This window comes from Hermetia illucens, chromosome 3 (genome assembly GCF_905115235.1).
Source record: "Hermetia illucens chromosome 3, iHerIll2.2.curated.20191125, whole genome shotgun sequence".
Classification (NCBI taxonomy): domain Eukaryota; kingdom Metazoa; phylum Arthropoda; class Insecta; order Diptera; family Stratiomyidae; genus Hermetia; species Hermetia illucens.
This window is the reverse complement of record NC_051851.1, coordinates 57314903-57335497: the sequence shown is the minus strand read 5'-3', so window position 1 is coordinate 57335497 and position 20595 is coordinate 57314903. Positions and strand designations below refer to the sequence as shown.

Below are 20595 nucleotides of genomic sequence, written 5' to 3'. Positions count from 1 at the left end.
TTGGTCGACCAGGGTAGCCAGAGCAGTTATATCACTGAGGAGTTAGTTCAAAGGCTGCGACTAACTAAGAAGAGAACCAATGTGGAAGTATCCGGAGTGGGAGGAGTATCCGCAGGAAGAGTGTCTTCAATTGTCGGGTTGACTCTTAGTTTAGAGGATGGCTCAAACGTGGAAACGAAGGCGCTGGTAGTCAAGCGAGTTACCAAAGGGGGTCTTCCTCGTCCACCTAGGGGAATAAATTCATTGTTTCCAGGCAAGAGGCTGGCAGATCCAGTTACAGATCACGCTTCGCATGTTCCGGTTCTTCTAGGTTCCAATGTCCTTCCTCAATTATTTTTGGAAGGAGTGGAAGTTGTGGAAGGATTTTTAGCTCAAAATACTCGATTTGGGTGGGTAGTATCTGGTTCTGCAGCATTGCCTGCTTCTAAAGTTACGGCCTCATATGTTTCCTTGGAGGAACTTGAGCAAAACCTAAGGTCTTTTTGGGACATGCCCATTGACAAAAATGATAGGGTTGAATTGGATGAAGAGCGATGTGAACATTTATTCCAATCACAGCACTATCGAACTGAAGACGGTCGGTATGTTGTACCAACCCCGTGGCGTCAGGAGGATATTCAGTTGGGAAACTCATTTAACAAGGCAGTTCAGTATTTTCTCGGCCAGGAGAAACGGTGGTTAAAGAACGCCGAACTCAAAACGAAATCGGACGAGTTCATGTCAGAATATCGGGACTTGGGTCATATGGAAGAGGTCCCTACTGAACTCCGAGGTGATACTAGTGGAGACGTTTATTACATACCATACCTGAGTGTGATTCGCAAGGATGCTACCACATCGAAGCTCAGGAATGTTTTTAACGCCTCCAGTCCAACGTCGAATGGCGTTAGTCTTAATCAAGCAATTCTTCCTGGGCCAAAGTTACAAACCCACATCTTTGATATTGTTACCCGTAGTCGGAAATTTGAGTTTGTCTTCTCCAGTGATATTACTAAAATGTATCGCCAGATTTTGCTGAAACCAGAGGACCAGTTAAGACTGAGAATCTTATGGAGATCTAACCCGAAGGAACCTATTCAGGAGTATTTTCTGAAAACAGTGACCTATGGGATTGATTGCGCTCCTTGGCAGGCGATTAGGACACTTCATCAGGTAGCCGAGGACAACGCACCCGATGAGGAGACAAAATGGGTAGTAAAAAACGCCTTCTACATGGATGACTTGTTGTATGGGGCAACAAGCATTGGTGCTGCCAAGGAAATTATTAAAAAAATTTCGGTAACATTGGAGAAGGGGAAGATGTTTCTAACGAAGTGGTCCAGTAACCATAGCGAAGTTTTGGAAAACATAGATAGATCGCGACAAATTGATTCCTTTGTAGAATTGCAAAAGGCTGAGAGTGACTTAAAGATCCTGGGGTTGCACTACAATCCTCAAAAGGATTGCTTTCAGTATAGTATCAAGATAAGAAAAATTACTATGTTCACTAAAAGAAACATCCTGAGTGTGAGTGCATCTCTGTTTGATCCCATTGGCTGGCTATTGCCCGTTATTATGAAGCTACGAATCGAAATTCAGAAGTTGTGGCAAGAAGGTTATGGCTGGGATGAAGAGATTTCAGGAGTTGCCCAAGAACAAATAGAAAAAGTGTTTGCTTCATTAGGAGATTTGAATCAGGTCCAAATCCCTAGATGGATTGGGTACGGTAATGAGAGCCACGTAACTGAGTTAGTTGGTTTCAGTGATGCTTCGGGGGATGGATACGCTGCCGTTATTTATAGCAGAGTCAAGACACATCGGGGTTACGTCGTCCGTCTTATTGCATCAAGAGGGCGAGTTACCCCTCTGAAGGCCCGGGTTGGTCAAGCCGAAGGGCTTTGTACCATTCCCAAGCTCGAACTGGAAAGCGTGGTATTATTAGTCGAATTATTAAGGGATGTCAAAAAAAGCTTAGGGGCAATTCCACTAAAGTGCTTAGCCTACACTGATTCTGAGGTAGCCCTCGCTTGGATCCGAAGTCAGAAGGAAATTGAAAATAAGGCTGTAAAGCGGAGGGTCGCGTCAATTAGAAAGGTTCTCGCTCCTTCTGAAATTCATTATGTACAGTCAAAGTTAAACCCGGCTGATTGCGCATCAAGAGGAATGCTCCCCCGGAAATTTGTAAACCATAAGCTATGGTTTGAAGGTCCTCCTTTTTTGCAAGGGGATCTACCTGTCACTCCCTTTGTGATAAAAAATTCAATAATAAGTTGCGTCTCTTTAGATTATGGGGAATCGAAGGGCTTTACCAATTTTAGCACCCGGTTCTCGTGGTTGACTAAACTGATCAACACCGTTGCGTGGAGCTTGAGGTGGAGAGACAGGAAGTCGGGCTTCCTTTAGGCCAGGGAGTTGGCGAGAGTCAGGGGAACAAACCAGGGGTGAAGGAATCACCACTTCAATTGTATAACAAAATTGACCAAGAGGGTGCACTGTATATATGTATTGGATTTGTAAATATAGTAGTTGAAGTGAGTATCTAGTTTTTGTAAATATATTCCATGTTACGAATTAAGGTTCATGAATTAGCTTTCACGGCAATGTAAATAAAACCCATGCCGCGTCCTAAGATTCATGATCCTTACTGTGTTTAATTTAATGCATGCATGATTTTAGTATTGTTATTGGGTGATTAACAAAAAATACAGTAGTAATAGTTTACTAAACTAACATTGTCAAGTATGAAAGTCTCTTTTCAATACAAACGTATAACTTCTTTCTATATGTAGATGTTTACATCAAGAAAAATTACGAAAAAAAAAAATGTAAAGTAACTTCCATTTTAAAAAAAAAAAAAAGAAATATTTGTAAGGAAGTTACTAGTAAGTTCAATTAAATTAACATTTTGTAAAGTTACTTCCATCTAAATCTTGTAAGGAAGTTACTAATCAAGTTAAATAGAAACTGTTGTTACGCTGTAAAGTAGCTTCCATTAAAAAAAAAAAAACTGTAAGGAAGCTATTAATGAACAAAAAATTTTTAAAGCAATCATTACCGTAACTAATAAGCATCATGTAAAGATTTTTTTTGTAAACTAGATAAAACTATATTCCGTAAGAAATAACTTTGTAACATTAGAAAATAAGTGCAAAATGTACACATCTTGTAATTCGTAATGTAATTCGTAAGAAGAAAATCTTTTGTAATAATAGGTAATAAGTTCAACGACCACAGATTACTCATCTGGCACAAGCAGATCATCAGGACCAACCGAAGTTATTATGACCGTCAACAAAATGCTCCGCCTCAGCAGGAAGTTTTCTCGGGTGGGAGAATGTTTAAGCGATTTCCCACAATCAATCGATCTTGTAAGTTAACATCAACAGCGTCAGCAATCATCGGTATTGATTGCTGCAAGGTCAGCGTACGTTGCTGACTGATTCCATATCATAATAAACAACAGCAACCTTGCCCATGTGCTAACATACAACATGCACATGTGCTAATGTGCAAAATGCAAGCGATTCCGTGTTCCGGCTTGCTACTGGGCGATGTCGTCACCAGCACCATAACATATGGAAAATATTCTGACGACCTCGGCCAACGGTTGACTGTTGTGTGTGCAGTTTTTGTTTGATTGGACTTTTTCCAACAAACTTAAGTTCCGGGTTGCTACTAATGGACTTTCCATATAAAAAACTGCAGCAACGCGGAAACGTTTTTAGAAGTCAGCTGTGTTGGAGTGGAGCCGTGGTTGGAGTCATACGTTGAGAAGTCAGGTGTGTTGGAGTGGAGCCGTGGTTGGAGTCATACGCGTTGGAGTCGGGTCGGGTCGGAAGTTCTGTTTGGAGATTTTTCGGTTATTTAAGTTTAAGGTAGAAAGTTAGTGATAAAGTAAATAAAATATTCAAGAAACCCGAAAAGAGTGTTTGTGTCTTTGTTTCGCTGGAACTTCAGAAACAATTTGGTAAGACCCTAATTTAGTTCTCTCCACAGCCTCACTTGACAGCGAGGGATAAAAGAAGCAGGACTCCATCGCGCCCAAGGGATAAGCGCGCCAAGTTGGATACTTGGCTGGACTTAGGTGCGAACCACACTCTAATAGGAGACTTCTCGAACACAATTTTTAAATGGAATGCATGGTTTTCGAGTTATTTGCGAAAAGCGTTGGAAAACATGCATGAATGAATAACTTGAAATCTACTATTTGTACGAAAAATGTTCATTAAACATTTTTTAATTAGAATCAACCATTTAATCAAAATTTACAGCCCAGAGGGGGGTGTCAAACCCTCCAGGGGGAGACGCACATCGGCGCTATATAACTTTTGTTTCATATGCCACGCTCTACCCCGACCCTAAATTTCATGCCAATCGGGCTTGACTGAGAGAATTCGGAGGTTGAAAGTTTTAGTGATTGGACTAATAATTTAATCATAAATGGAGCTGTATATAGGGCTTTGGACGTTGGATCCGGAGCATTCAAAGGTAACAAGAACGAAGAGGAGTGGTGAATAAGAGCTCAGGAACGAACTTTGACTTCAAAATCTTTTCTTCAGATCGTGATGCAGCAGTTAAATCCAGCGCATAAGTTCCTCTGGCATTAAATGTTGTTGCAATGCATGATGCCAGATCAGTCTGTGTGGTACACGCTCACCTTCTCTAGATCGAGGAAAGTAGATATTGTAGGCAGGACGATGTTTCTCACGATACTTTTTTTGTAAGTTTCTTCCTTCTTTTCCGCCGAATTCTTCCGTTGATATTTGGCTGAATTAAGAAAGTAAGCAGTGCATCGTTTTTATCATTAAAATAATGCAAGTGTTGTATATCGTTGGTGGGTCGGTGTCGGTTTTTGTCAAAACCTATACTACCTAAATGTGATTTTTTTTACTTCTCTCAATTGACCAGTGTTTTGCCGGGGAGAAACTTATGAGAAAAGCATTCTTTTCGGCTTACCTCTACTTGGAAGAAACCTCCCAGAGCTAAGTATCTCAATTGAAGAATCACTTACCGGACTCTGAGCTGCATTATCCCCCTTTTGTAAGGTTTTGTGTAAAGCAAAACCTAATTAAAATCAGTTCGTTGTTTGTTTTTTATTATCGTTGGAAGATGAATAAGTTGAAAATGTACTGCTGGCTCCTACCATGTAGCTATGTGAGACTTTTACTTATTAAAGCTAATTCCTTCCTGTACAGTATTGGGTCACGGGGCGGAATCAATTCTTTACTGTAGCTGATTGTGGTTCCTTCCCTTTCTTGTTTTCTTAGGAATACTTACCGCCTGTTCGTGAACAGTTTTTAGTTTTCTTACAACGGTGCAGCTTCCTTACAACCGTTGCTTCCAAGCTTGTATTATACAATTTACAAAAGGTCTCGATTAGTGCTATTCAAAGCTGGAGACCAAATTCTTAAGATTGCATTGAAAATATACCACTTGAAGCCTTCCTAAGCCTTCAAGCTTTTACTGGCAGCTGTTTGAACATGAAAATAGTGACTAAATAATATCCTGGAATCTTTCTAGGGTTGACGTTTTCCTTACTGGCACTTTCAATTTCTTTTAAGGATTTTAACAAGTGGCTCAGTTTGTTGTTAGGTGGACATCTGGGATGTTTAGGTGACGTTTGGAAATCAATTGGGTCAAATACTTCTTCCAACTGAGTTGCAAATTCTTTGTTTTTGTCCTCATTATTACTATTCCCAGTGGTAGTTCTTGATGGAATGTTGGCTTTTAATCTTTTTGTCTACTTTCTACAACGAATATTCACTGGACTCAGAAGCTGACAGCCTGTTGGGTGCGGTCTGACGATAGTTGGTAGACTGCTTGTGTGCTTTCTGCAGTTTCGTTGATGTCAGCCACCGAGTAAGTAGATTATTCTGCTGGTGTGTAATCAAGTTTGCTTCCTAAGATGGCTAACCCTAATGGGTATATTTCCAGCAGCGATGAATTTGTTCAATTACGTTTTATAGAATTGAGTGAACTGTTACCAAGATATTTTATGTTTTAGGGAGCAATAAATCGTTGATGTGGTAAATTAGCCGCAATAGGCATAGCAAGGTGCTTTGAATGAAGTCTTTACTGGTAACTTCCAATTGATAGTGTTTGCGCTGATGTTTAATCAAAATAACTGGCCCGCCTCTGGTTTTCTCTTCAGCGTATTCAGCATCATAAAAGATGTAGCCGGGAACATTGAACACTGAAGTGAGTTCACGACGTTAGAAATAGATCAATATCATGTGTTTTCAAGAAGACCGTAGCTTGGTTTTGGCTTATGCTGTTCGCATTCGAATGGACAATTCTGATTGTATTTATTTTTTATTCAAAAGAATCTGCCACAAAATATTTTAGTTTTTTATCAGTTCCTGAATTATGGTGTTCATGATGGCAACCATCTCCATTTATTCTTTTGCTGGGGTGTAGCGCGTCAAGCACACCTGCGCGCCATCATTCACGATTGCCTGAAATGCGCTTCAGTTTCCCCATGACTTCACGAGGTGCCCGTACTCTTCCTCTTCGCCTAATGCCCTTCCACTCGTCAGACATCTTGAAAGAGTGGATTGCACTGCGTGGCGTAGCCAGCGATGCAATTGCCGCCCTTCCTTAATCTCTGACCTATTCACTGACATTTCCGTCCTCCGATCACAGTCCTTATGAGTGCCAGGCTTGGGCGCCGACCAAGTTCTTCGTTTGAGATAGTGCCAGGCCAGGCGGTGTAATTTTTTTGCCCAAATTCTCGTCATGTGGGGTATCAAATGAAAAGTCTCGGTTAGAACTTTTCGATGTCGGTCTTAGTTTTGACGTTTCTTGGAAAGATGGGGAGCGCGTCGTAAGGGATCATTTCTTCCACGAACCCATTCTCAGAAACTACCCAACCCAAAAATCTGAAAAAATCACGAAGCTACCACTACACGGTGCCTAGGCTCCGAAATACCCTTCATACCGGTATATGTTCAAATAAAGTTAATAATAGTATATTAGTATAATTTTTTTAGTAACTGAATTCAAAACCCCCCTTAAGTTCATCCTTGAATAATGATGATCGGTCAAAGTTATCGTTTCTGTGCAAATTCAGGACTTTGAATGTCAGCATCACGCGAAACTGGATATTCCCACCTAATATATACATATGCATTTCGTGCTAGGTACTAATGGGAGAAATCTCCACTCAAATGGTTTCCCGGTTTTTATCGGCAGCTAGGCTGTTGATGCTCACACATTTCATTGTTACACTGGCTACAGAATCCTCATATTGTTCCAAATAAAATATTTATTGCCTTTTCAAAGTTTTCTATAAAACGAAGCCTCATAAAATCAATGTCAGTCTTATTGTCACCAAATTTTGCACATTTTTGAAAATATATGAAGCGGGCATATGTACAATCGCACACAAAACAGGCGGACGTCTTTGTCTTGGTCTCCGTCTCGGTCGATATTCAGGTCATAACATTAACTGCAGCAGCCTTTATTTGAATCCAATTGAACACCTTTTTAGCACCAGCTGCAGAAAATATGCACAACCAGCAATAGCTGTTGCAATTATTTAAGAGGTGCTTGTAGGATATCCCAGAAAAAGACATCTGTTATCTTATTAGAGCATGCCATCCAGTCTTCGAGACTGCGTTTCAAAAAGAGAAGGAAATACATTGGGTATTTCCAGATAGAAAGGAGCAAACCATAAGATAGGTAATTTTTTGCCTAATTGCATTAAATTTCTCTAAATGTAACGATTATTAAATTTGATAACCCAGAGTAGGATTTCCACGTTCTTCAAAAAATAATCAGATAATTATGATATTAGTGTTCCTTATTTTGTTTTGTTGAGTATATAGATTATCTTTACGAAGGAAGACGTCAGTATTCGTCAGCATGTAATATACCGCCAATGTCCAATGTTTCTTCAGTTAGAATGAACTTAATAATTGTATCTTCTAGGACTTAGGGGGATTTGCAGTAAATTTACAGAATATAGTTATATCAATTGTAAACTTAATTTCAATAGATCTTCTTTTTCTTCAGCCTTTGTCCCGTTCATAAGCGGGGTTTATTTGATATCGAAATGGAAAGCATCTTGAAGCCTAAATGTGATGCACAGGTCGCCATGATTTTCTTAGGTTTTTCGGGTTGGTAGTTTCTGAGAAAAAGGCCTTGATTTAAGTGAACATTTTAATGAATGGTCGGATAAAGGATAGAGTCCGACAAACTTATAGTTACGACTACCAAATTGGCTCAAATTAGTTGTCAAAAATAAAAAAAAAGAAAATTAAGGAAAGCGATGATATGAAATATTTAGTTGTTTCCCATAACATATAATTCATATTACACAATAATATTAAACAAAACTGATATGATTACGATATTCTTGCTGGAAACTGGAAATTCAAATGACTAATTTAAAATTCCAGTGACAAGAAACAGTAATGAATATTTGAACAAAAATTTACATATCTACATATTAACTATGAGTAATAGTACAACTTTCAGGGAAATTTCTCATAAAGGAATTTTCTTTGGATTGCAGATGTATTAAAACTGTGAATAAAAACTAATTATAATAAATATGATATTTATCATCTAACACTGGTTCTATGATTTCCAAGAGGAAATGCAAATTCCAATCGTTTGTTTTTTGCATTTTTGGAAAAAATTCAAAGAATAAAATAAAATAAATATTCAAAAAGTTCTTTTATAACTTCAGAATTCTATGGTTTCATGTTGGCTTTGGTGAAGACCAGTAAGCCAAGGGCCTCATGTGTCAATCAACCAATTACTATACATGAATATGTACACTCCATTCATCACGCATACTTGAAAGAACAATTATTCAAATATTCTGTAGTTGCTTTATTAACGGATTGCTATGAACAGATAACGCGATAAAATGTTAAGTTTGAAGTATGTGATTACAGTGGTAATATAGAACGTGTGAACTATTAGCAAATGTTAGGCACGCAAGGATTTGAATATAACATGTAAAAGGTCTTTAGTATGCAGTAGTTTACCTTAGAAAATATGCTTTTGATGCTTTCCAGTTTTGTCAATAATAATTTCTATCAGTCCCCACATACCAATTTTAAGGCTCAAATCATTATCTATGCTAGACGAAAACAAGCCAAGTCATCGGAATGAGCCATACGACCTTCTAGAGAACTATCAAATAATTCTATAACATACTATAGTCATGGTCCACCCTGACTAATAACAGGAATAACAACCTACATCTTCGCAAGGCTAGGGCCTGTTTCGGATCTTGATTTTAACAATATATTGTCTCCATTAGTTTTAGGGCAATTGCCATTTTTGCCAATCCCTGTCGCCTAATAATTATGTGCTGTACGAAACGACTATTACTTGCAGCATTACAGCCCAGATATGATCGATTCCATTGAAACGTTTTAGGTATCATTCATTCCTTTTGAATTGTTATCGCGGTGAAATTGTTTTTGTTACGATGTACATTGTACTTTTTGTTAAAAAACTAAATATCTTATAGAAGCTTCCGTATTGATAGGCTTTACCAGGTAGGATGTTATATTATAGTATGACACTACGTTTTTAGGATTTTGTTTGTAAACTAAACCTTATTATAATCGGTTTAACGCCTGTCTGTCCATCTGTTTGCCTGTATGTCTGTCACACGTAATTTTCTCAGAAATGGCTGTGCCTATTGACACGAAATTTGATGGAAAGGTGGCAACTGTGAACGCCCACATATGCAGTGAGTTGCATTTTTCTACGTCATACATGCAAAAGGGGGGCAGGGGTGTTATGTTTTTTACAGATTATAGTCATGTTGGGTATGAAATGAAAGGTCTCGATTAGCACTTTCCGCGGCGGTTTTGATATTTGTTTGAAAGGCGAGGAGTGCAGTGGCAGTAAAGTGATCATTTTTTCAACGGCCCATTTCTCAGAAACTGCCCAACCGAAAAATTTGAAAAAAATCATGAAGCCTGTCCAGGCCTCAAAATACCCTCAATACCGAAACCTACTTAAATTAAGTTATATACTACTACATTTTCGAGGAATTGGCTAGGAACCCCCTTAAGTTTATCTTAGAGTCATAAATATTTTCAGTAATATAGACTATAGTATCAAGCATGGTCAAAATTTTTACATTACTAATAAAGCTACTGTACCACAAATTTGTGTCTTTCGTGCTTTAAAATACTAAATATCAATATCACTCGAAAGTGAATAGTCTGACATGCTAAATGCATACCTGTACATTAGAAGCTAGGTACAAATGGGGTAGTTCTGCACTCAAATATGCTTATTACAAAATAATGTACCTTTGATTTTATTAAATTGTTTGTCCTATTACGAATCTTCAAGTCAATTGAGGTTAAACGATATTTCTATATCCATCCCTCAGATGGCTTTAAATCCGAACTACTCCGAAGCTACTTATTCCCTTCTCCAGTAAATGAGATATTCTTCCTAGAAAATATGTAAACACAACTTTACCGAAATTCCCGCGTGGGAATGTGCTAGTTTCGGATCAGGAAGGTGGGTCGACCCTTTGGTAATTCGGACCGTCGAGCGTGATTAGAAAAATGAACGTAGTGTGTTAGAGGGTTCGAATTAGGGTTTTGAGAAATCGCTATTAATTGCGCTCCGTATGTAAAATGTCCTATTAATGGGATATATGCAATATATGACGCGTTGGGGTACAGTAAATTCACTCGGGAAAACTAATTTTGTTGCTCTATAATTTTGTTAACAGTGATGGGATTTTCACTAAACTTTTTGGTTAACTTCCAAAATATGATATGCTTTATTTATTATTAATTTTATTTAAGTATGTTTTGGCATGGGAAATAATTTGTCATATAAATGAGTTATTGACTGTTGATTACAGAGTACAGTTTTAAACACTTTCCCTACCCTCGCTTACAGCCAATGATAGAAGTAAGACCCGATTGGAAAAGTAATAATGGAAAATCTCTGTTAATACTCTTTTTGGGTTTCACATTAGCATATGGCCCTACCATCTGGGTTTGGTATCTCTGACTCCACTTTTAAATTTTGGCGCCCCTCTTAAATTTTCGCGGAAAATCAAACCTTATTAGAATCGGTACACTGTCTGTCTTCCTGTCACGCGCACTTTTCTCAGTAACAATTCAAATAACAAAATGCAATTGTCATCTCCCATATATGGGGTAAATCATATTGTTCCACGTTGAACGTAAAGGGTTAAATGGGTCCCCATACACGTAAAAGAGAGGCGCAAAATCTTTTTCACTGAATATAGTCATGTGGGGTATCAAAGGAAAGCTCTCCATTAATACTTTTTTTGTTGAGAAAATTTTGAAAAAATCATGATGGCCCATCCACATGGTAACTAGGCTTTAAAAAAGTCACCACTACAATCTCTGCTCAAATAAAGCCAATAATAGTATGTGACTATATTTTGAAAATTTGCTGGAAAGTTCATCCCCCAATAAGACAAATTTTAATGTGAAGCATCATACTGGAAAGTTTGATGGAAAACCTACTTTTAGGTTGTTGTTTAGGATCTGCGGGATCCTAAGTCCACATCCATATGATGGTGGACCGGACTAAATGAGGAGCAACTTACTCCCACGTTTTTTAGTCCATGGATCCCTAGTTTGGAGCGTAGCACCCCAAGCATTAAAAATCGAAAAAATCAAAATTTGACTGACGGTTTCGTCCAGGGCAGGGGCGACTCATCAGACGCTGCCTCACCTTTGCCCTGGGAACACCGTGACCGAAAGTGGCAACAGGTGGAAAGACGCTCCCTTGCGCGTGTTTTTGCGCTGATAAAAGGGAGCGTCTTTCCACCTGTTGGCACTTTCGGTCACGCTGCTCCCAGGGCTACGATCTATAGATAAATGGAACCAAATATGGTTGCCATTTACACATTGGTAAGGTATACCGCGTCAACCACACCTGCGCACCAGCGTTCGAAGCTACCTAAAATGCGCTTAAGCCCAACACTCGAACTTCACGTGTCCCGAGGTCCACGTTCCTCCTTAACTGTTCTGCGCCAAGTGCTCTTCGGGCGGCCCACTCGTCAGCCACTTTGGGAGAGTGGATTTGACTGCATGGTGTAGCCGGTAAAGCAACTGCCCCCCCTCCTTAATGTGTGACTTATGCGGCATTGCGTTCTACCAGCGCAATAGAAAATTTTCTTTTGTTACGGCGCACACTAAGTTGAACTTCCCGGTATTTCGTTCGGTATCGGAGTTCAAGTGTGTCACGCCCATCATCACTCGCAGTGGTCAATATAGCCTTAAATTTCCTCCCGTTCTTCGAACCGTTTTCACGATTCTGCAGTCAGCCAGATCTTATGACACCCTTCGGGACGTGGCGGTCTACTGTTCCTCAATATTGCCCAGCAAATTGTCCAAAAATGGAATCATCGCCTCATGCAACACGATCTCAAGTTGATCCTAAATAAAACAGAGGTTTTGACTGCAGATGCCAATGAAACTGGCATTATCACTGTCAGTGGCAGACACCTGCCCAGAACTGAGCGATTTAAATATTTTGGATCGATGCTATCAGCCAATGGTGAACTGCATTACGAAATTACTTCACGCAGCAGTACAACTTGGATGAAGAGGCATTCCACAACTGTTGTTCATTGTAACAGAAGCATCACCAAACGTTTCAAATACAAAATTTACCGCATTGTCGCCCATTCTGCCCCTCTATGGTTCTAAGTGTTGACCGACTGTAGAATAGAAGATGTTACGCTAGTCCAGTGGCATAACGCGCCATGATCGCATCTGAGACAAAAACATCCGCGACCGATATGGGGTTGCACCGACCGTGGAAAAATTGTGGGAGGGGCGTCTTCGATAGTATGGCCATGTGGTTGACGTTGATGAGAAACTAACTTGCCAAGATTGCCTGGACATTGAAGTCCATAGGAAACGACCAAAAGGCCGGGTGAAATAACGATGGCTGGATACGCTGGATAGTGATTTGAGAGTATCGTGCCTACATTCAGATCAAGGCATGTTGAACCCGCTTCTGAAAGGGACCATTACAATGTTAAGAACTTACTGAAGCATTGTACTTTTTTTGTGAATTATTTGACTTGACAACCTGAGAACTTAGAACCAGTTGGTCGATCCGATTAGTGTATGACGTAGAGTGTCGGACCTAGAACGCTGCTTTGAAAAACTGCAGCTAGGATGTTATAATCGTTAGAAATGATTTTGGTTCCATAGGCTCTCAAACTGTTACTCCTCATGTTCCTATATTTTAAACAGTATCATTCGCTGCATTTATTATCATATGTCTACTGCACTTATACTCAACATAAGCTCTTACTACTCACTCCATATAAAGGCTTTTCCGCAAAATGTAGTGTAAAATTTTTAGACGTTTATTTCATACTCCACACGTCTATATTCGGAAAAAAAGTGTCCACCCCATTTTCGCTTGTATTGGAAGCCGCCTAAACTCCATTAAAATAATATCAGTCGTTATATGTTTGGGACTTCCTATGGTATACTTACATCGCGCCAATAATTGTAGCCATTTCCGAGAAAAGTGCGAGTGACAGACAAGCAATAAGATTTTATTTACATTTATACATTAACCCTTAAGGGGGTAGTAGAAGGTCTTTGTTCACGTACTTTTTCAGATGTTTTTTTAATGGGAAGAATTATTGAGAATTCCATCAAATTTGCACATTATATTAGCCATATTCCGAATAACTTTTGAGAAAATTTGTTTAACATTTTAAGCTAAAAATGAAAGATTTACGCGACAATAATCCCGTGAAGGTTGTACCTGGAGTTATCCAACTGTGGGATGTTCGACTCTAATTAAGGTTTTGTTTGTAAAACAAAACCTTATTAAAATCGGTTTACTGTCTGTCTGTCTGTCCGTCTGTCTGCAAAATGAAACTAGAGGCAGATGGACTGCGCAGCTCATCGGCAACTTAGGAGCGTAGCTGAATCGGAAGCATGGTGAGACTGAATATTTCCTTACCCAATTTTTAAGTGGGTATAGAGGTTTTCAGTCTTACCTGCACTAGATTGGAAAGGCGCGATCTCCGGATTGTGTGTTTTGCAATGGAGTTGTGGATGACGCCCACCACCATTTTTAAGGTTTTGTGTAAACACAAAACCTTATTAAAATCGGTTTACTGTCTGTCTGTTAGTCTGTCTGTCTGTCTGTCTGTCCGTCACACGCATTTTTCTCGGAGACGGTTATAGCGATTGACACCAAATTTGGTAGAAAGGTGGGAACTATGAACGCTCATGCATATAGTGAGTTACATCCTCTCACGACGAATTTAAGGAGGGGGTCCCCATACATGCAAAAGGGGGGTGTACATTTTTTTTTCATCAAATATAGTCATGTGGGGTATCAAATTAAAGGTCTCGGTTAGTACTTTTCGAAACCGGTATTAGTTTTGACTGTCGCTGAAAAGGTGGGGAGTGCGGGGGGTTGAAAGTGGTCATTTTTTTAACGAACACATTCTCAGGAACTACCAAACCGAAAAATCTGGAAAAAATCAGGGGGCTGCCACTATATGGTGCCTAGGCTCCGAAATACCCTCCATATCGATACCTGTTCAAATAAAGTTAATAATAGTATATTACTATAATTTTTAGTAATTGACAGGAAAACCCCCCTTAAGTTCACCCTGGAATCACAAAATTTTGCAGCAATGTAGGCTGCAGTATAGATCATGATTCTGCCAAATTTGGTGAAAATCGCACCATTACTAACAAAGTTATACTAGGTCAAATCTGCGCTCCTCTGAAAATTCAAAACTATGAATGTCAATATCACTTGAAAGTAGCTATTTTCACATAATATATGCATATTTTACGTGCTACATGCTAATGGGACAAATGCACACCCAAATTTCTTTATAAAAGAAATACACAAAACCTTTCATACCTGAAGCGTCCAGCTTCCGGTTTCCTGACTTGTTTTTATTTGAAACCAAAAAGCTTTTAATTTTACATCACTAACTTATTTTCTAAGAATATGAATCTCAAAAATATTTCGATTTTTACCATTTTCTTTCAATAATTATACAAACAAGTCGGGAAACCGGAAGCTGGACGCTTCAGGTACGAAAGGTTTTGTGTATTTCTTAGTACGTAGCACATAATATATCCATATATTATGTGAGAGTATCCACTTTCGGGTGATATTGACATTCATAGTCTTCAATTTTCAAAGATGCAACAAATTTGAGGTATTATAACTTTGTTAGTAATAGTGCGATTTCCACGAAACTTGGTAAAATCATGCTCTATATTATAGCCTATATCACTGCAAAATTTCATGGTACTAGGATGAACTTAAGGGGGGTTTCTAACCAATTACAAAAAATTGTAGTAATATACTATTATTAACTTTATTTAAACAGATATCGTCATGGAAGGTATTTCGGAGCCCAGGCACCATATAGTGGCAGCCCCCTGATTTTTTTCAGATTTTTCGGTTTGGTAGTTTCTGAGAATGGCCCCCTTAAAGAAGTAATCACTTTCAACTCTCCGCGCTCCCCACTCTTCCAATGAATGTCAAAACTAAGATCGGCTTTGAAAAGTGCTAATCGAGGCCTTTAATTTGATACCCCACATGACTATATTTGATGAAAAAAAATTTTACACCCCCCTATTGCATGTATGGGGACCCCCCCTTAAATTCGACATAAAAGGATGTAATTCACTGTATGCGTGAGCGTTCACAGTTCCCACCTTTCTACCAAATTTGGTGTCAATCGCTATTACCGTCTCCGAGAAAAATGCGTGCGACGGACAGACAGACAGACAGACAGTAAACCGATTTTAATAAGGTTTTGTGTTGACACAAAACCTTAAAAAGGCACTCTTAGAAATATGGCACTCTTAGAAATATGACAAGATATGCACCAATTTATCAATTTTCTTATTTTCCATTCATTGATGTACGATGTACGTGTAAATGAAAATTCCATAAAAGATAGCGCATTCAATTCAATAGGATACGATTCCATTGAATTTCAGCAATAAATCTTTTTGAATATTAATTGGTTTTATTTTTTTTTTGTTGTAGATTCTTTTTATGCCATTTGTGGTATTGAGGGTCTCAAATGTCTATCTGACCAATATGAGCTTCTAATTGAAATGCGAAAGAACTGCGAATGTTTATCATCATGCGAGGAACCGGAATATAATGTAATTTATACATCAGGAGAGTAAGTATTAGTCATTGACGCATGTAATAAATTGTGTATATAAATTGAACTTATTTTGATTCAACTTTATCTATACAGGTGAGTAATTATTGCACGAATTTTATGGGTCATACCGTTTGCAGACGGAGAGCTAACTACATGAAAATTTACTTGATTCCATGCACGAACATTTTTAACTTTCTCAATTCTCAATTCATTGCTCCAATATGCCCATTCTGTAGGAAATCATTTCATTTCCCTCTTTGTCTCGGAAGGATGGGTATCGAGGTGTATAAGGTTCATCCTGCTGACTTGTTGGTAAAATTTTCGCGACTGGTGCGGTTGCACCTTGTACTTTTCGAGTTGGTTCCGTGGTGATACTTGTTGGTTTTCCCAGGCTTCCTTTTTCGTCTGTGAAGTCGGTGCTCCGCTCGACGGAGTTCGTGATAAGTCTCTATGCGTTCATTGGGAATGCAACATTACTCGGTATGCGGGATTCGTCAAACAAGCCGTTACGACTTTTCTGGCGGCTGTGGCCAAATATGTTTGTGGTAAATGGTAACGCTCTTTAGGGGATTGTGAAGATCATTTGTTGATGCTTCATCTCTAGGACATTTGTTAGCTCCGGTTATTGTGGCATCCATTTCCCCCTATAGGTGTTACGGAAGGCTGGGCGGGAATTGTAGGCGGTATTTTAATTCGAGTTCGGAGCACCATGCCAACGAGATAGTGATCCGAATCGATATTGTCCTCCCTCGATTTGCACGTGGTCAATTTGGTTGAAAGTGATCCGTCTGAAGACGCCAACAACCATTTTGTGCGATACTGCTAATTGAATAATCCGCAGTCCGTTATCATTGGTATCCTTATGTATGCTGTGGGGGCCGACATATCGCCTGAATAGGGAATATTTCCCTACTTGACTGTTTAAATCTCAAAGTATGATTTTGATATCATACTTGGGACAGGCTTCGAGGGTCCGCTCAACTGCCTCGTAGGGGCGTGAACGTTTATGAGGCTTATATTTCTAAACTTTCCTCGCAGACGCAGAGTGCATAGTCTTTCGCTTATATTTTCAAAGCTGATAATAGCGGGTTTAATTTTTGGCTGACTAAGAAACCTACTTTTGTGTCCGGATAGCTGAGTGATTAGAGCACAAAGCTATCGTACGGAAGGTCACGGTTCAAATCTCACTGGTGGTCGTGGGATTTGTAACGTAATTTGACGTCGGATACCAGTCGACTCAGCTGTGAATGCGTACCTGAGTCAAATCAGGGTAATAATCTCGGGCCAGCGCAATGCTGACCACATTGCCTCCTAGTGTACCGTTGAATGAAATGCTCTAACACACTTCAAGGCCCTGATCCAATATGGATTGTTGCGCCAACGATTATTATTATTTTTATAGGAAATCTACTCTGAGCACATGGTTTACTGGATGGCCGCTATAATATATGGTGTAGTGGCTCTTCTCCAGGAAACCGGTCCCTGCCCAACGCATCTCTTGCAACGCTGTTGCATCAGCCTTATATTGAGATAGGTTGGTGGTGGTGGTGGTGGTGTTGGCTAGCTGCTGAGCAACCTTCAGTCTGTACAGGAAATGCACGTTCCATGAGAAATTGCGCAAATCGTTATGCCATTTTCGTTACCGGGTTCATCGTTTTAAAGCCCATCCTGTCCGAGGCTCCTTCTGTGTCTTCGAAGCATCGGTTTTCCGTGTACGGTTGTCAGTCCTACCCAACCCCCGACTCGCCAACATCCTTCTCCGTCTGTACGTTTCCATTAAGAAAGAAAGTAGAGGTTTAGTAGGATGGAGTTGGTTCAGCAGGCATTCCCCACGTTTTATGCTCCATCGTGGGTACAAATCCACGTTGCGCCCTGGGACCTATACTACCCTTTTACCGCCCAGGCTGTCAAACCTGTAAAATTTTGGTCAGAAACAAACTGACTCTTGCACGGTTGAATGTTTGCATACATATAGAGTGAAGACCCACAAATGCAGGAAGATATTTGTCCTGTATTTGTATGTCAGTTGTAATTCAGCCGTGCAGGAATCAGTTTGTTTTTGACCAACATTTGACAGGTGTGACAGCCGGCCCCCGGTTAGTCTTCCAGTAGGCCTTCTTACTACCCGGCTGTTCTTCATCGACAACATTCTAATCATTCCAATCATTTCCCGGTATCCCCCAGCTATAACATACGGGGACTGTTACATTTGTTTAGCTAACCTGGCCTTCTACGTAATTTGCTTTATTTTGTGTGTGTTTATTATACCGATTTTAACATTTTTTTTTAAAGAAACTTATTTACTTAGAAAAAACTGAAAAGTTTAAAACTACTTATTTGTGCTAACTTAATATAACTTAACCTGAGAAGATTACGTACCCTACGTACGTTGGGTTTGCTCGACGATAACGAAGTAATTATCGGCATCATAGGTATGAGTCATTTGCTACCAACCAGAGGCTGTACTGTTATTTCTCCGGTAGCGCCGAATATCGTTCGACTGTCTTGATTTTATGTTGTAGATATACCTCCGAGGGAGATGCTGCATCTTTTGTCTTCATGAGCCTTTTCAAAGCCCTGACTAATGAATTCTGTTTGTCAGGTTTCCCTGTGCTGGCGCTTCTGGTATCTGAAGACTGTAGAATGTCAATTTGAGCTTGTAATTCGCCATTTGGTTGGAGGTAGAGCTTCTGAATCTGCTGGTAATAATCTACATCGAAAGGTGACTGGTTCGTATTGGCTAAGCTGATATTGTCAATTTCCTCAAAGTCGTCCCACAACTTCTGGATAAGACTCAATTGTATTACGAATAGTAGGAGTGCTCTACGTTCCCTGGACTCCTTTCCGTAGTTGGTACGTTGACGTAAAATTGGCATTTATATTTAATTCAAATACGCCAGTTCAGCACATTGTGACAGCAATAGATTTAGGAGATGTTTTCGGGATGTGCGCAACACGAGAGGCACTGACATCGGTCTCGAAGGGGAGCATCATCTAATGGATGCTTACTTTCGTTGGCGTTTTGTGTCTGGCGCTTCGCGCAGTGATAGAGAGCTGCGACTCTTTAAATTTTACTCCCATCGCCTATGTGGTTCAGCTGTCGCTCGACAGGAAGAGAGTTATCTCGCTGACTAAAGCGGCTATTGATGAGGCAAAATGTCATGTACTTAACCGAGATAAAATATGCGGAGGAATTTGAGATCCAAAGCGTTCCATTGGTTTAGTATCATTGGTTGAATAATCTATTTGAGAATATTAATAAGCATAGAACCGCTATTGATAATGCTTTTCCCTCGGCCGCCACTCCATTAACATAAAATTGTACCAATTGTGCATGATAGGTTACATATTTCTACCATACGTTATTGCAGGGATCATCCTGTTTGATATTCTGTCCGATGTGTGACAGCAATAAATTTGAGCTAATGGGATTTATCTGTTCTAAGTTTGTAATTGTTAGAAGATGATTTGACGCGTGTCCACAAGGGATTTCCCCCATATAGTTTTGTTTAAAAACTGGAGCCCAAATTCACCTTATTGTTGTAAGACTTTGGAAAAAACTGAATTTGTCAATAGTTTAAATTTGATCATTTTTATACAGAACCGACGTTAGGTGCCAGGTAAAAAACTGCTTTTTATAAGATTCTTTGCTACATTTATGTCCTATTCTAAGTGATAAATCTGTATTTTGTTTTATTATACATACTACATATAGCTTATGTTGAACTTCTGTTTAACAATACTTTATATAGGTCAGATGGCGATGATGCAGCTAGTATTATTACGATTTCTATGATTTCTTTACCTACTCAACGCTACATTCGAAAAGTAGTGAAGACAAACCTCGATCTAATTAGTAAGTGCAAGCAAGTACAATTTTATAGTATTTAGTTGATAATATTAGACTAATTTTGCATTCATAATTTAACTTCAAATTTGTTTGGAGGATTTACAGTTAATTATTCCCTAAATATATTTCTTCCAGTATCTGTTGGCGGTATTGCTGGTCTCTTTTTTGGCGCATCTTTATTGAGCATTATAGAAATTTTCTATAATGGTTGTATATATCTATCGAATTTTCGGAGAACTAGAATTCAAAGATTGACAAAGAAGCAGCATAAAAAATAAATTGAATTCAATTTAATTGGCACTATGTCTTATGACTGTACCAAAAAGTAATTGATTGATTTGCTTATAGGCACCAAGGCACGTGTGTTGCACGGAGGTATGTCTCTGTGTCCATCTTTTGCTAATATCTTGTCGAAATGACATTGTTTATGATTTATGTGTATTTGAGATAAAATAATACTAAAATATGATTCAATCTGGTTATTCACCAAACATTACTAGTAAAAGTACAATTACTCACTTTAATCAAAATTGAATGACTTCATGAAAAAAGAAATGCATGGTATCAGTTTCAATGAAATTAGGGAAAGAAATAAATGAATTAAAAATTG

General features: G+C 39.1%; 1 protein-coding gene across 1 annotated transcript in view; it reads left to right on the top strand.

The window, feature by feature from the left end:
• LOC119652848 (pickpocket protein 28) overlaps positions 1-20595 on the top strand; it is a 32838-nt gene extending 12243 nt beyond the window's left edge. Inside the window, exons 6-8 of the mRNA XM_038057200.1 lie at positions 16009-16150; positions 19888-19991; positions 20121-20595. Coding sequence (XP_037913128.1) covers positions 16009-16150; positions 19888-19991; positions 20121-20263 — 389 coding nt within the window. The 3' untranslated portion in view covers positions 20264-20595. The remainder of the gene's footprint in view (positions 1-16008; positions 16151-19887; positions 19992-20120) is intronic.